The sequence below is a fragment of the Monopterus albus genome, unplaced genomic scaffold (assembly GCF_001952655.1).
Source record: "Monopterus albus unplaced genomic scaffold, M_albus_1.0 scaffold194.1, whole genome shotgun sequence".
Taxonomy (NCBI): Eukaryota; Metazoa; Chordata; class Actinopteri; order Synbranchiformes; family Synbranchidae; genus Monopterus; species Monopterus albus.
Genome location: NW_018128074.1, coordinates 828,975 through 840,868, shown reverse-complemented (window position 1 = coordinate 840,868; position 11,894 = coordinate 828,975). Strand labels below are relative to the sequence as shown.

At 39.7% G+C, this 11,894-nt stretch overlaps 1 protein-coding gene across 1 annotated transcript in view; it reads left to right on the top strand.

The window, feature by feature from the left end:
* The first annotated feature begins 1,637 nt into the window (after positions 1–1,637).
* The window catches only part of cd63 (CD63 molecule), a 34,587-nt gene continuing 24,330 nt past the window's right edge, over positions 1,638–11,894 (top strand). The window contains exons 1-5 of the mRNA XM_020617790.1: positions 1,638–1,677; positions 1,927–2,003; positions 3,049–3,237; positions 4,335–4,409; positions 4,502–4,603. Coding sequence (XP_020473446.1) covers positions 1,638–1,677; positions 1,927–2,003; positions 3,049–3,237; positions 4,335–4,409; positions 4,502–4,603 — 483 coding nt within the window. The remainder of the gene's footprint in view (positions 1,678–1,926; positions 2,004–3,048; positions 3,238–4,334; positions 4,410–4,501; positions 4,604–11,894) is intronic.

Genomic DNA, 11,894 nt, shown 5'->3' with positions numbered 1-11,894 from the left:
TTAAGATAAGTGATGGCACCAAACACCTGACTGTGAGCTCTGTTTCTCTGCTCTGTCTGAGACAGGGAGGGAGGGGTGCAGACAGACACACAGCATGTATGTGTGTGCACACATACAGTGGACATGAAGTAGTCTAAACCAGGTCGTTGTAAGTTACTGTGGAACCATCATATTTAATAATGGATTAAAATGACATGAATACATGTTGCTAAGACTCAAAATGTTTTGTTTAAGGTAAATATAGGTTCAGATGTTTTTATTAGCTGAGTGTTTGGGCGCCATCTAGTGGACAGGCAGCAACCTATTCCACATGCACACCAAAATTAATTAGTATATAATTTTTATATACAGTATTAATGTCTTGAATCATGTTGAACTTTATCTCATGCTCAAATAGCCATTATCATTACAACTCTGAGATCTCAGTTCAGTTTAATGTACACTGAGTTTATAAACATTTTACTGATGTTTAGGATTAGTTGATCTCTAACCAAACTACATTTAACTACCGAGAGATAGAAAATCAGCACAGTTACAATGCAGTAAAATGTGCCACAAGATGGGGGGTCATTCCAGCAAGCCCACTATTTATGTTAAATGACTGTTTGACCCATTCTGAGGACCCACAGCGTGTATCAGGCTGTGCTGTCATAAATTTGCTCAGCTTGATTATCTAACCACCATCACTAGTTCTACTAGTCTCAACTAGTCTCAACAACCACGGAGAAGTGTCAGCTAATAGCAAGGTTTTCTTAAACTATATACCGTTTTGTGTAGTGTGAGACATCACCATCAAGCTATGTCATCATAAACAAAAAACAGCACTATCTAGATAATATTACTGTCACAAGAGCAGAGGGTTTTTTTTATTCCAAGGTCGACATATCTGAATCTCAGCTAAGCTGATCTACTTCGCAGCTTTGTCAGCTCATCTGAACCCTGCAGCTGTGGTTGTCCACAGGCCTCCATATGTAAACATCCCAAGTGTGAGATTTTGCTTTGTGTCAACATCCCTGACCACTCTCTCTATGCAACTGCATCAAACTGTTGGTGACTAAACACTCAAAATCAGCACCACCTCTATACCTCTATATTGTTAAAAACAGCCACAAATGAGTCTCCATCTGCCTGCACATGGGTGAGCTTTCGAATCGGATTCATACCTGTGATTCATAGCACATTCTTTATTAGAGGCTCCCACAGAGGATCAATTATCACTTTGCTAACCAGTCCCAACACCCTGCAACTTGCATAAAGTTGAGAAACACTGATGTTACCGTTCTTGTCTTGAGTAACTTTGTTTTCTATCCTGTGTGTTGCTGTGAAAGCAGTGAGATAGTTCCTGAGAAAGTACACACCGGCTGCTGCTTAAGTTTCTTGCTGCACTGAGTCAGTTTAGATGGCAGTTCTGAAATCTTATTCTGCATCACACTGTTGTTTACTTGTGGCCTTTTTTCTGCTTTATTTTTCTAACTGCTCAGTCCTGTGTCTGTTTGGTCATTTAAACATCAGATTCAGCTTTTCCTCCTTCAAATGAGCCCAGGCCCAAAGGCAGGCACTCCAGCAAGCTGTACACAACCAAAAAACCAAAGCCTTGGGGTTATCAAGCTCAGGTCAGAGCTGATACCTCCAGCTCGATGTACAAGTTCAAGCTGTACAAAGGTGCCGGTGTTGCCGGTGAGGATCAGAAGTTTTCCCCAACACTGCCAACTGATTGTTTAGCTTGGGTGGAGTTGAATTCGCTCACGAGAGCACTGCTTTCTCAGAGGACGGCGTATGCGCCGTCATCTCTCCTGCGTCAAGGGATCCACCACAACATATTGACACCTTTGTCATATCATACATATACATGACGTAGGTCTCCTCCTTATTAAATGGTTTCAGAGGTGGTTACCCAGCTTCTGTCTTGAACCCATGCGTCATCAGCGAGGGAGGTGCCGGGCTGTGGGGCCCCTAGGTGGAGTCATCACACATCTCCATTTTCTCTGTGTCTGGGTGGGAAGGTGTGTTTTTCTCATAAGTTATGGGAAGACAATCGCGCACCTAGGTCACTCCACACTCCAAATGCACTGGAGCTGCTCATTGTTAGAAAAGCAGTGCAGCATGTCGCCCCTACACCTGCAGGCTACAGTGTCACAGGCAGCTGTTTAATGAGGCATATACATATACATATACATATATATTTAAAGGATATAAGCTTATACAAGATGATTTATGGTGTTTCTTATCAGAGAGGCTGTTATGTTTTGCACGCACACACCTTCGCTCCATTAAAGCGATGCACGTACACATGTACAAGGAGCACAGCCACCTCTGAGCAGGTGAGACACTCCTCTTCTAGAGGCTGATGCACATCTTCCGTGTCACTGTCTGCGACTTTACAGCTCCATATTGCACTGGCACATCCTTTTTCCACGCCTGCAGTTTACTGGTGCCAAGCTGCCAGTGGGAGCTCCCATGGCACAGACACGCACGGTGCTTATTTATGCTGATTGCTGTGAAAAAGAAGAAAACAAAAATATTTTATGTACAGCGGTTAACGACCGAGTCTAACGGGTTCTGTATGTTTAAATCTGTTGAGTTTATGTAAACTTTGTGGCTGGGACCAACCAGCTCCTGTACAGTAGTGCAGCAGAGACGCTGCAGTTCTCAGCATGTACCCCTGGTAATGTAAAATGTACAGGGCTAATTAAGAGGGCTGCATTCCTACAAAAAGTTAAAGACTACTTTATTTCAGTTTGTTGTGTAGTAGGCTATTTAGGCATCCAAAATTTCAGTGGTGGCTATCAGCAAAAAGATATAATTGCACAGCCTCTTGATATTTATTTTATTTTATCACAATCAAAGCAAATCTCATGGAAATAAAGACTATCTCTAAAGCTGTTGCACTTGTATGTATTTGTAATTTTTATAGAAGAAACACTGCATTGTTATTAAGTATAGTTGAGAACTCAGATGAAAACACTTGGTCTGAAAAAGGTGGTGTCAGTGCATCCCTACATTATTCCACAAATTCCAGCCTAATAGAATGTGTTTCTTTTCCTGCAGCTTTGTGCCATAGCAGCGATTGTGCTGGGAATCGTGGTTAAGGTGGGTCTGCAGAAGACCATACCGGTCACCGATTCAGCAGGCATAATAGCTCCCCTCATCCTCATTGCAGCCGGTGGGTTGCTTTTCCTCGTTTCCCTCTTCGGCTTCCGGGCAGTCTTGAAAGAGGACTACGCTATGCTGGCCATGGTAATTCATACAGTGTGGTAGGGTATCTGTTTATCATAAGACAACAAAAGGTTTGCTTTGCTCTGTGGAAAATTTGTGGTACAATTTATGAAATAGCACATGTCCAAAACACGCAGGCTATAATCTATCTCGAGCCCCTTTTACGTTGCCCACTGACTGCAGGAGTTTTTACGCCTGGCCGTTCTGTATAAAAGGTACAGTAACGGTATAAGGCAGAATGGGGGGGTTGAGAGACAGAGCTAGTGAAGGAGGAGAGAGAGCAGCATCGGCGAAAAACATGAATCAAAGAATTAAAACGTTATTTTGTTGTTGTTTCACCGTGGTTACAGAACCTTTGTACCTTTGTACACAGCCACACCTCTGCACTTTGGGTGGATGCAGCCAAAACGCACGCTTCTGTTTGCTCTGCTCTATGTGTGCAGCAGGGCCGTGCAGAGACCTTTACGGGGTCAGGTGCTTAAAATTAAAAGGGGGCACATAGAACAAGAATTTAAACCACCATCCAACCACCTTAATTTACAGCATAACCTCCTGAATTATAGCAACCCATATTAAAACAGAATGAAACATGAAATAAACCCACCCCAAGTAATTACAAAAAACTAATCCATTGCAATGTAGTGTTTATTATTGTTGTTGTCTATAATTGCATATCTTTATGCCTCTAGTACCAGCCAAGATTCCAGCAGCTGTACGAATTGAGCACAGGAGCAGCAGTTTCTCATCTTTTTTTAAGATTGGTGTAAAGAGGTGTTCCGGGCATGTCCCACCGGGAGGAGGCCCCGGGGAAGACCCAGGACACAGTGGAGGGACTATGTCTCTCGGCTGGCCTGGGAACGCCTCGTCATTCCCCCGGAGGAGCTGGAGGAAGTGTCTGGGGAGAGGGAAGTCTGGGCATCTTTGCTTAGACTGCTGCCCCCACGACCCGGCCCCGGATAAGCGGAGGAAAATGGATGGATGAATGGGTGTAAAAGGGGCTTAAAAATCTGCCTTAAAGAAGGATCAAAACACCAGCAGTTTTCTATGATATCTCTGTGTAAAATGGGTCTTAGTATAGTATTTGCATTGTAACTGTTTTTCATTTTTCTCTCTTGCAGTTTGTCATGCTACTTGTACTGATCTTCCTTGCTCTGATTGCCGTAGCAACCGCTGGATTCGTCTTCAGGAACAGAGTGAGCAAATAAATTCATTGCTTAGTTTGTTAGATAAAACCCTTCAGAAGGCACAGCTTAACTTTGGCTGCCATGTTGCATCTCCAATCTAGGTCCAATCCATTGTCCGTTATACCATCAACGAAATGATGAGCAGCTACAGGTTCTTCACCTGCAAGAAAAACAGACTCCCTATGGATCTAGTGCAGATGAAAGTGAGTCTCTCCTACTCACTGTTTATTTAGCTTGACAACACCTTCACATAACACTCTGCATCCTGTTGGGTGGCACGGTGTGACATGACATAATTTTTCCGCCATCTGCTGGCATTATTGCATTATTTTAATGTGCATTGTCATCTGCAAACTTACAATGGGAACATCCGGATGAAATGTTTTTCATATGACTCACATATACTTCCAGGCGCCGTGCTGTGGTGCGAATGGTACTGCTGACTGGACAAGATTCTACAGTGATAAAGCATCTGTGCCTGACTCATGCTGCCGCCAAGTCGTTTCAGGCTGTGGAAGGAAGCGCATGCAAAACAGCACAGCGGTGCAGCAGGAGGTAAATCTCCAGAGACTGACGCATTTGGTGTGAAGTTAGTGAACATGAGATGTATTTAAAGCTTCAGCACTTAAGATTTCAGTCCTGGTTTCTTTGGCGACATCTATGGTTACTGGTGAAAATTGGAAGTGCTGTTTAATGCTACAGCAACACTTCTTTTCCCAGAAATACCACAGAGAAGCAAATGATGTATCTGTTTATAGTGCAGTACAAAAAAACTAGTATTATTTTTAACCAGGCTGATAACCTTTTCATACCTACAGTATAGTATAAACTATCTTTTATCTGTTTATCTTATCATCAAAGCTAGGACAAACGTATCCCCTTGATCTGCTGTAAAACAAATATATTGGAACACGGCCACGTAAACATATCTTAACTAAAGTTGGCTGATTATGACTACTGTGCTTAATATTAGACACATCTGTTCTATACACAGGGTTAGGTAATTTTTCAAAAACATAATCAGTCATAGACAATATGTATTTATTATACAGAAATGTTATGATAACCTGCAGTTAACATTGACCTCAATGTGCTAATCCATATTCTTTCATGTAGTCCTCTTTGATATATCCATAAATGGACTAAGACACCTTTATCAAGAATATTTCTAACCTTACAAATTCATTTGGAGTGGAATTACATTATCATAACTTTGATTTTATATGCAAGTTAGAACTGTAAGAATGATGAATATTACCTGCTGTATTTAACTTGTTACAGAAGCCATACAATAGGGGTAGCCACACGTCTGCATACTGTAACTCCCAAACTCTGCAGGTCGCTGCATTTCTGTTTATTTGCAAACTTTAAAACATTTTTTCATGAAACATTCATTGTGCTGAAATTACATTAACCCAATAACATCTGTAGACCACAAGACTGAAATGTCAGACAACAGTGTGAACAAAAACAGAATAGTTAATATACAAAGGTGGCGCTCTTGTTTTTGAGCTGCTTTTGTTTAAACATGTATTTAAATTTACACCCCCTTTGTTCCCTTCACACTCATATCCTTTCATAACCTGCAAACTGCTGCTGCACATATAAAAATCAAGTTCTGAGAGAGTGAGACAGTGGTTTTATAATTTGCATGCTAAACCAACAAGAGAGGGTGGGTGTGTAAACTTGAGCAGCATTTACAAAAGCTATTTGCATTAAGTGTCTCATTTATACAGACAGCAGTAACATGCTGACACGAAAAGTGACATAAAGGTTTAACATTAAGTAACTTCTGTACAGACACAGGCTAACGTTAACATCAGTTAGCCTGTACATACTACGTTAATTAACGTCTTTGGTATTGCAGTGTAACGTGCTATCTTACTCATGGCCTGGTGTGAGGCATAAAGTAAACAGATGAAACCATTAATTAGCTTCATGCATCTCATGAGCATCACATCCGTCCTCCTTTTTCTTCTTCTCTTCACCATACAGCCAATGAGTCACAGCATTAAGTTAGCTCTGGGAAAAAAGAAAAATTAAGAAAAGAAGCACTATGTCGTATTTGCTCATCCTGTCTCCATGATTAAGTAAATTAATCCTCTTCTAATATCCCAGAACCTTACTCTATACCCAGTAGTGAATTTAAACTCCACTCCTGTCCTGTTTCATGCACTAACTCCCTGAGTGTCTCCCTCTCTGAATAACATTTAGAACAATTCATAATAACATGCTCAGCATCTTTTGGAATTCTACACAACTAACAAAACTGAAAAAACCTTAGAAAAAATCAAGTGGACTTAGATTTCTAGGTCGAAGACATTTCACCTCTCATCCAAAAGGCTTCATCAGAAGTCCAGTTGATTTTTTTCTAAGGTTTTTTCAGTTACTATGACCTGGATGACTGAGAATCTGCACATACACCACTAACAAAGACTTTAATGACTTTTCCTCATTAATTATAATATTGTTTTTACACAGCATTATATGTATTTCAGGTATAAGATCTTCTCTAACAGTTTTGCCTGAGCAAATTCCTGTTATAAGTGGCTGAACTTGTTCTATCCGAAGCAACACAAAAGTTATTGCAATAATCTCTGCAGATAATACATACAGTTTGTCAGTGAATGTGTGAAATATGCTGAGAATTTATGGAAAAAACAAAACAAAACAAAACAATTCCTATATATTCAGTATCAGGATCCTAAGATCCATCTGTGTGTATGATCACAAGCCATTATAGCATTTTCCCTATATAGTCCTCTTCTTCTTCTTGTTCTTCTTGTTCTTCTTGTTCTTCTTGTTGTTGTTGTTGTTGTTGTTGTTGTTCTTCTTCTATTTTAAAAACGGGTCTTAAACCATTGTACTACCGCCACCTACTGCACCGGAGTGTCACATCAGTGACACTTTTTTGACCATCAGGATAAAAGCAAACAAACAAGACTATATCTTAGTTTCTAATCTTGTATTTTTGAGAAATGTAAATAGAGCCTTTCAGCATCCCCACATATTCTCAACCATAATTCTTCTTTAAATAATCTTGTACTAAATATCCAGTGTTGTTTACTTTCCCATCAATCTGTTGTCTTCTGCTCCAGAAGTTGCAAATCCACATTTGGCAATAGAGGTTGTTGTGTTTTGTAAAGTGTGTTACAGAACCCAGCGGAACTATCCATGGAAGAATGTTACCCCACACTGCATTTGGTTCATACTTTAATCTATTTAAACCAAATTCCTCTGCTACACTGGAATTTCCCCACTGTGGGATCAATAAAGTCTTGTCTTACCTTACCTTACCTTACCTTACCTTACCTTACCTTACCTTACTGTATTAATATTTCAATGAAATCCTTAACTTTTTGTTGTTGCGAAAATTCCCAACGACCACAAAGCACTTTTGTTGAAGGAAATCCACTCCTGATTCCTTCAACTCAGCCCAGTAAACCAGCGACAGCTTTAATCCCCTTAAATATAACGGCAATTCGTCATCTTCCACCATGAGTGCATTAGTAGGCATTGATGTAATAGCAAAGAACATATAACACGGCTTAACAACTGGCACCTTAAATCCCCAGATGTAAGACCATCTTTCAACCTTCATTATATCACACTGAATACTATTAATCACTTGTCAGAAATAAAATCTATTACAAAAATATTTACCTACAGTCAATATACAGTATGCTCATACATTTATGTTTACAATCATTCCATGTGACGCTATCAAAGATCAAAGATTTTTTTATTGTCAGTTCACTATATGTGCAGGACACACAGGAAAATCGAAATACTGTTTTTCTCTCGCCTAATATTGAATGCCCATACCATTTAAAAAACTAAAATAGAATAAACACAGAATAAATAGAATATGAAAACTGAATTAAAGTAATTAGGATAAACTCAATGGTACAACCTAATAGGCTATGAAGAAACTCAAAGCCATGTACAAACAAATAATGACAAGAAGATTGTTAGATGTTAGCATCACCAGGGGCGTTGGTGATGAGATGCATAATAGCTTATGAAATGTACTGTACATGGAAAGCAGTGCAAATGACTCATTGTAAGGTGTGTAGCCCAGGTGGAAACTCTTTGTAGTGTGTAAGAGCAGCTGTAGTTTGACTTTGGTGGAGTGAGTAAATATGAGAAGAGCTATGGAGGAAGCTGAAGAATAAGAATACAGGAGAATATGCCCTTTAAAGTCACAGTGTAAACATTAAGTTCAGTGAATTGAGACATTGCATCTTCACAATCCTATACCATTAAATGGCAACGGAAAACCTTGTCTTATTGCCACCTGAGATGTAGGACTTACTGTTCAATGTCTTGCCCAAGGACACTTCGACACGTGGCCTCCCCTTCCAGTTGGGAGATGACTGCTCAAACCACCACACCGCCGTCACCTCCCCATAATTAATACCTGTTGCTTTCCTGAGAGAGTAATAAAATTAGGAGATACAGTAAATATTTTACAACTTTATATTTGTCATAAAAACAAAAGCCTCCACCCTCTGCCATTCTGATTCTGTCTCATACATGTTAAAATATATCTGCTGTGAAAGAGGGTTTTGGTTTGTCTTAGAAAGCTCTGGTGGGTTTTCTTCTAACTGTCCACCAGATGATGCTGCAGGGCTTTAGTTAGTGTTGAATCCTCTGAAAATGATCTTGTGGGAAATGTGTCTAATACACCGACATCATTGTATCCACCAGATAAAGAGATACTCTCTCTCTCTTTATATACGCACACACACACACACACACACACACATATATAAATTTACAAAATCTAAATCTTAATACATTCTCGAGCTTCTTGCGTTCCTTCTTCCTGATGTTGCTATCACTCTGGGATTGCTACATCTATCAGTGCGGCCTTCTTCTTCTGTTTGTCCACCACTACTATGTCCAGTTGGCTGGCCTCTTTGTTTTATATTAAACTGAAATTAGGTGAGATTCTAAATCTCTAATTTGAGGTCATAAATTTTTTTACATGATACTAGCAAACACAAGGCGTTTAGCTGATGCATAGTGGCCAGAACCTAGTGCACTTTCTGGTCCTCTGGTTGGAAATCATCAGAAAACAAAAATACAAACAGCAAAATCAAGGTTTTTATGGCTGCTCTTCAAAAAGCAGAGTTACTTCATTAGTCACAACAAATAGAAGGCAGGTAAATAGTAGATGATCAACATTGGATCAATGACTGTAAATAGATGGCAACCAGTATTACCAGTACTTCCAAATACTAAGTAATTATGTTTAATGTCACCGCTTGTTTTATAGCATGATGATTAATGCATCTTAACTTAACAGCTCATAGCAGTGAAGTAATAGCAATTACTATCTGCTTCCGTTCCCAGACACAATCTCCCATCTTCTAAAGTAATGGTGATTCAAATTCTGCTGTATTCAAGCATGAAACAGTGTCAAAGGTTTGCCTGTCAGAAACACAGTTGCTCAAACATTTCCTCTTTTACACATGGCGTAACATCCTCAGACTACTACTTCCTTGACTCATATATTCAAAGAATTCAAATGACAGTATGACCAGTAAACTTTCTGTCAAAATACAGGAACTGTGTGAAATTAAAAATCATTCTGGCAAAGTAAACATCTCAACTAGCCATATGCATGTTATGGTAAAAGGCTCACTCAAAGCGCTTTCACTCTTTTTAGCCATTCACACCCCAGTGTCTTGCTCAAAGACACTTCAACATATGGACTTGATGCGCCAGGGATTGAACCAGTAAACCACAGCTGCCCCCAACTTGTTGGTACAAGAGAGAATAACACTACCCCATCTATCAGACTGAAGCGTGAAATTATGATTTATGACATTATTGGATGCCTGTTAATGTGTTGTTTCTGAAAAGAGAACAGTTTTAGGGTAGGATACGTTTTAAAGGTATGCATGCCTGTTAAAATACAGGGTTTGTAAATCAATTTACAGAAATTAATCAAAAAAAATCTATTGAGGGTGAAAAGTAACCCCTAAGTGTGAACTCATTGGACATTTGTAATTAGGGGCCATAAAACAATAAAAGCCCTTTGATCTAAGTGGAAGCAAGGTGTTAAAAGGGTGTAGAGCTTAGACCCCATAGGTCATCACTTCACACCTCTGTTTGGCAGAAGGGGTAGTGTTAATCTCTGTGGTACATAAAACTGAACAAAATGAACTTAATGCCCAATGTTATGGCCACGTGGTAAAAGTCAAGCCTTTGTGAATGTTATGAAATATTTCACAGGAAGCTCACAATAATTTCTCACATTTCCGATGAATTTCTCAATGTGACCTGCATGACTAATGTACCGTAAGCATATCGACACACAAACACCTGCAACTGCGTGACCCAGTCTGAGCTGACCACAGTGGACCAGTAGTATCAACTTGACCTACTTTTCTGTCAAGTTTCACTGTATAGTTCAAAGCATGGCCAGAAAATTAATTCTTTTTTTTCTTTTCTTTTTTTTATCTATTTGGCTGTTTGAGGAACAAGTGTGACTGTGAGTATGGTGGTTAGGTATTTTGACACATCATTAGTAGAAGACTTGAGTTTATCTTTTACTAACTCTGAGCTGTTACACACAGCTTTAACTGCTTTGCAGTAATCTTTAAAAATGTTCACCCTCTGTAAGTTATGAACCCACGGGGACAACATCACGTAGTCCAACCATTTGGCTGTACAGTCAGTGCTGTACATCATGTGCTTGAGCAGGTCAGCGACAACTGAGTGTTATCAAAGTCAAAGGAGCCACACACTGTATGCTTTTCTGTCTTATCTTATGTGTTTTATGTGATTTATATAGGCACGTAAAATGCCATCAGAGGCACAATGGGTTTGGTCATTGACTTGGTTAAACTTTTCCACACTTGAATAGTTTAACTATCAGATTACTTTATTGCATCTCTTTCTGTTTATTTGTTTGTTCTTTAGGTATATTTTATTCTATTACTTCTGTTATGGAAAACTGCATTGCCTGTGTGCTAATAACTTAAACGGAACTAATTTGATAAAACACAACACAAAATAATTGTCAGTGAGCTCAAGCTAGATAACAAGGTGGATAACAAACAGCAAACCGATGTAGGCTGTATGGGAAAACGCCAACATTTTGTGTTGACTACGCCCAGATCCCGTGGGCGTTTTTGACATATGGCATCAGTTGTGTGTTTAACGAGGGGAGCTGAACGCAGCATAAGAAGTTATTGTATGTGTGTGTGAGAGAGAGAGAGAGAGAAAGAGGGAGGGAGAGGGAGGGAGGGAGGGAGAGGGGTGTGGACCCGAGGGGCCGAGGGAGGGAAGTAAACGGTAAAAGAATTTCGCCACATCCTCGTCTTCGCCTCATAACTGGATTGTAAAGACTTCTCCACAAAGGTAAGCATCAAAATAACCAACTTTTTTTTGTTATGCTGACAGTTTCCTGCGTGTTAAGGTTAAATGTTTTAACGGTTCGTCTGACGGCTAACTAACGATGTAGCCAGTTCTTAACAATTA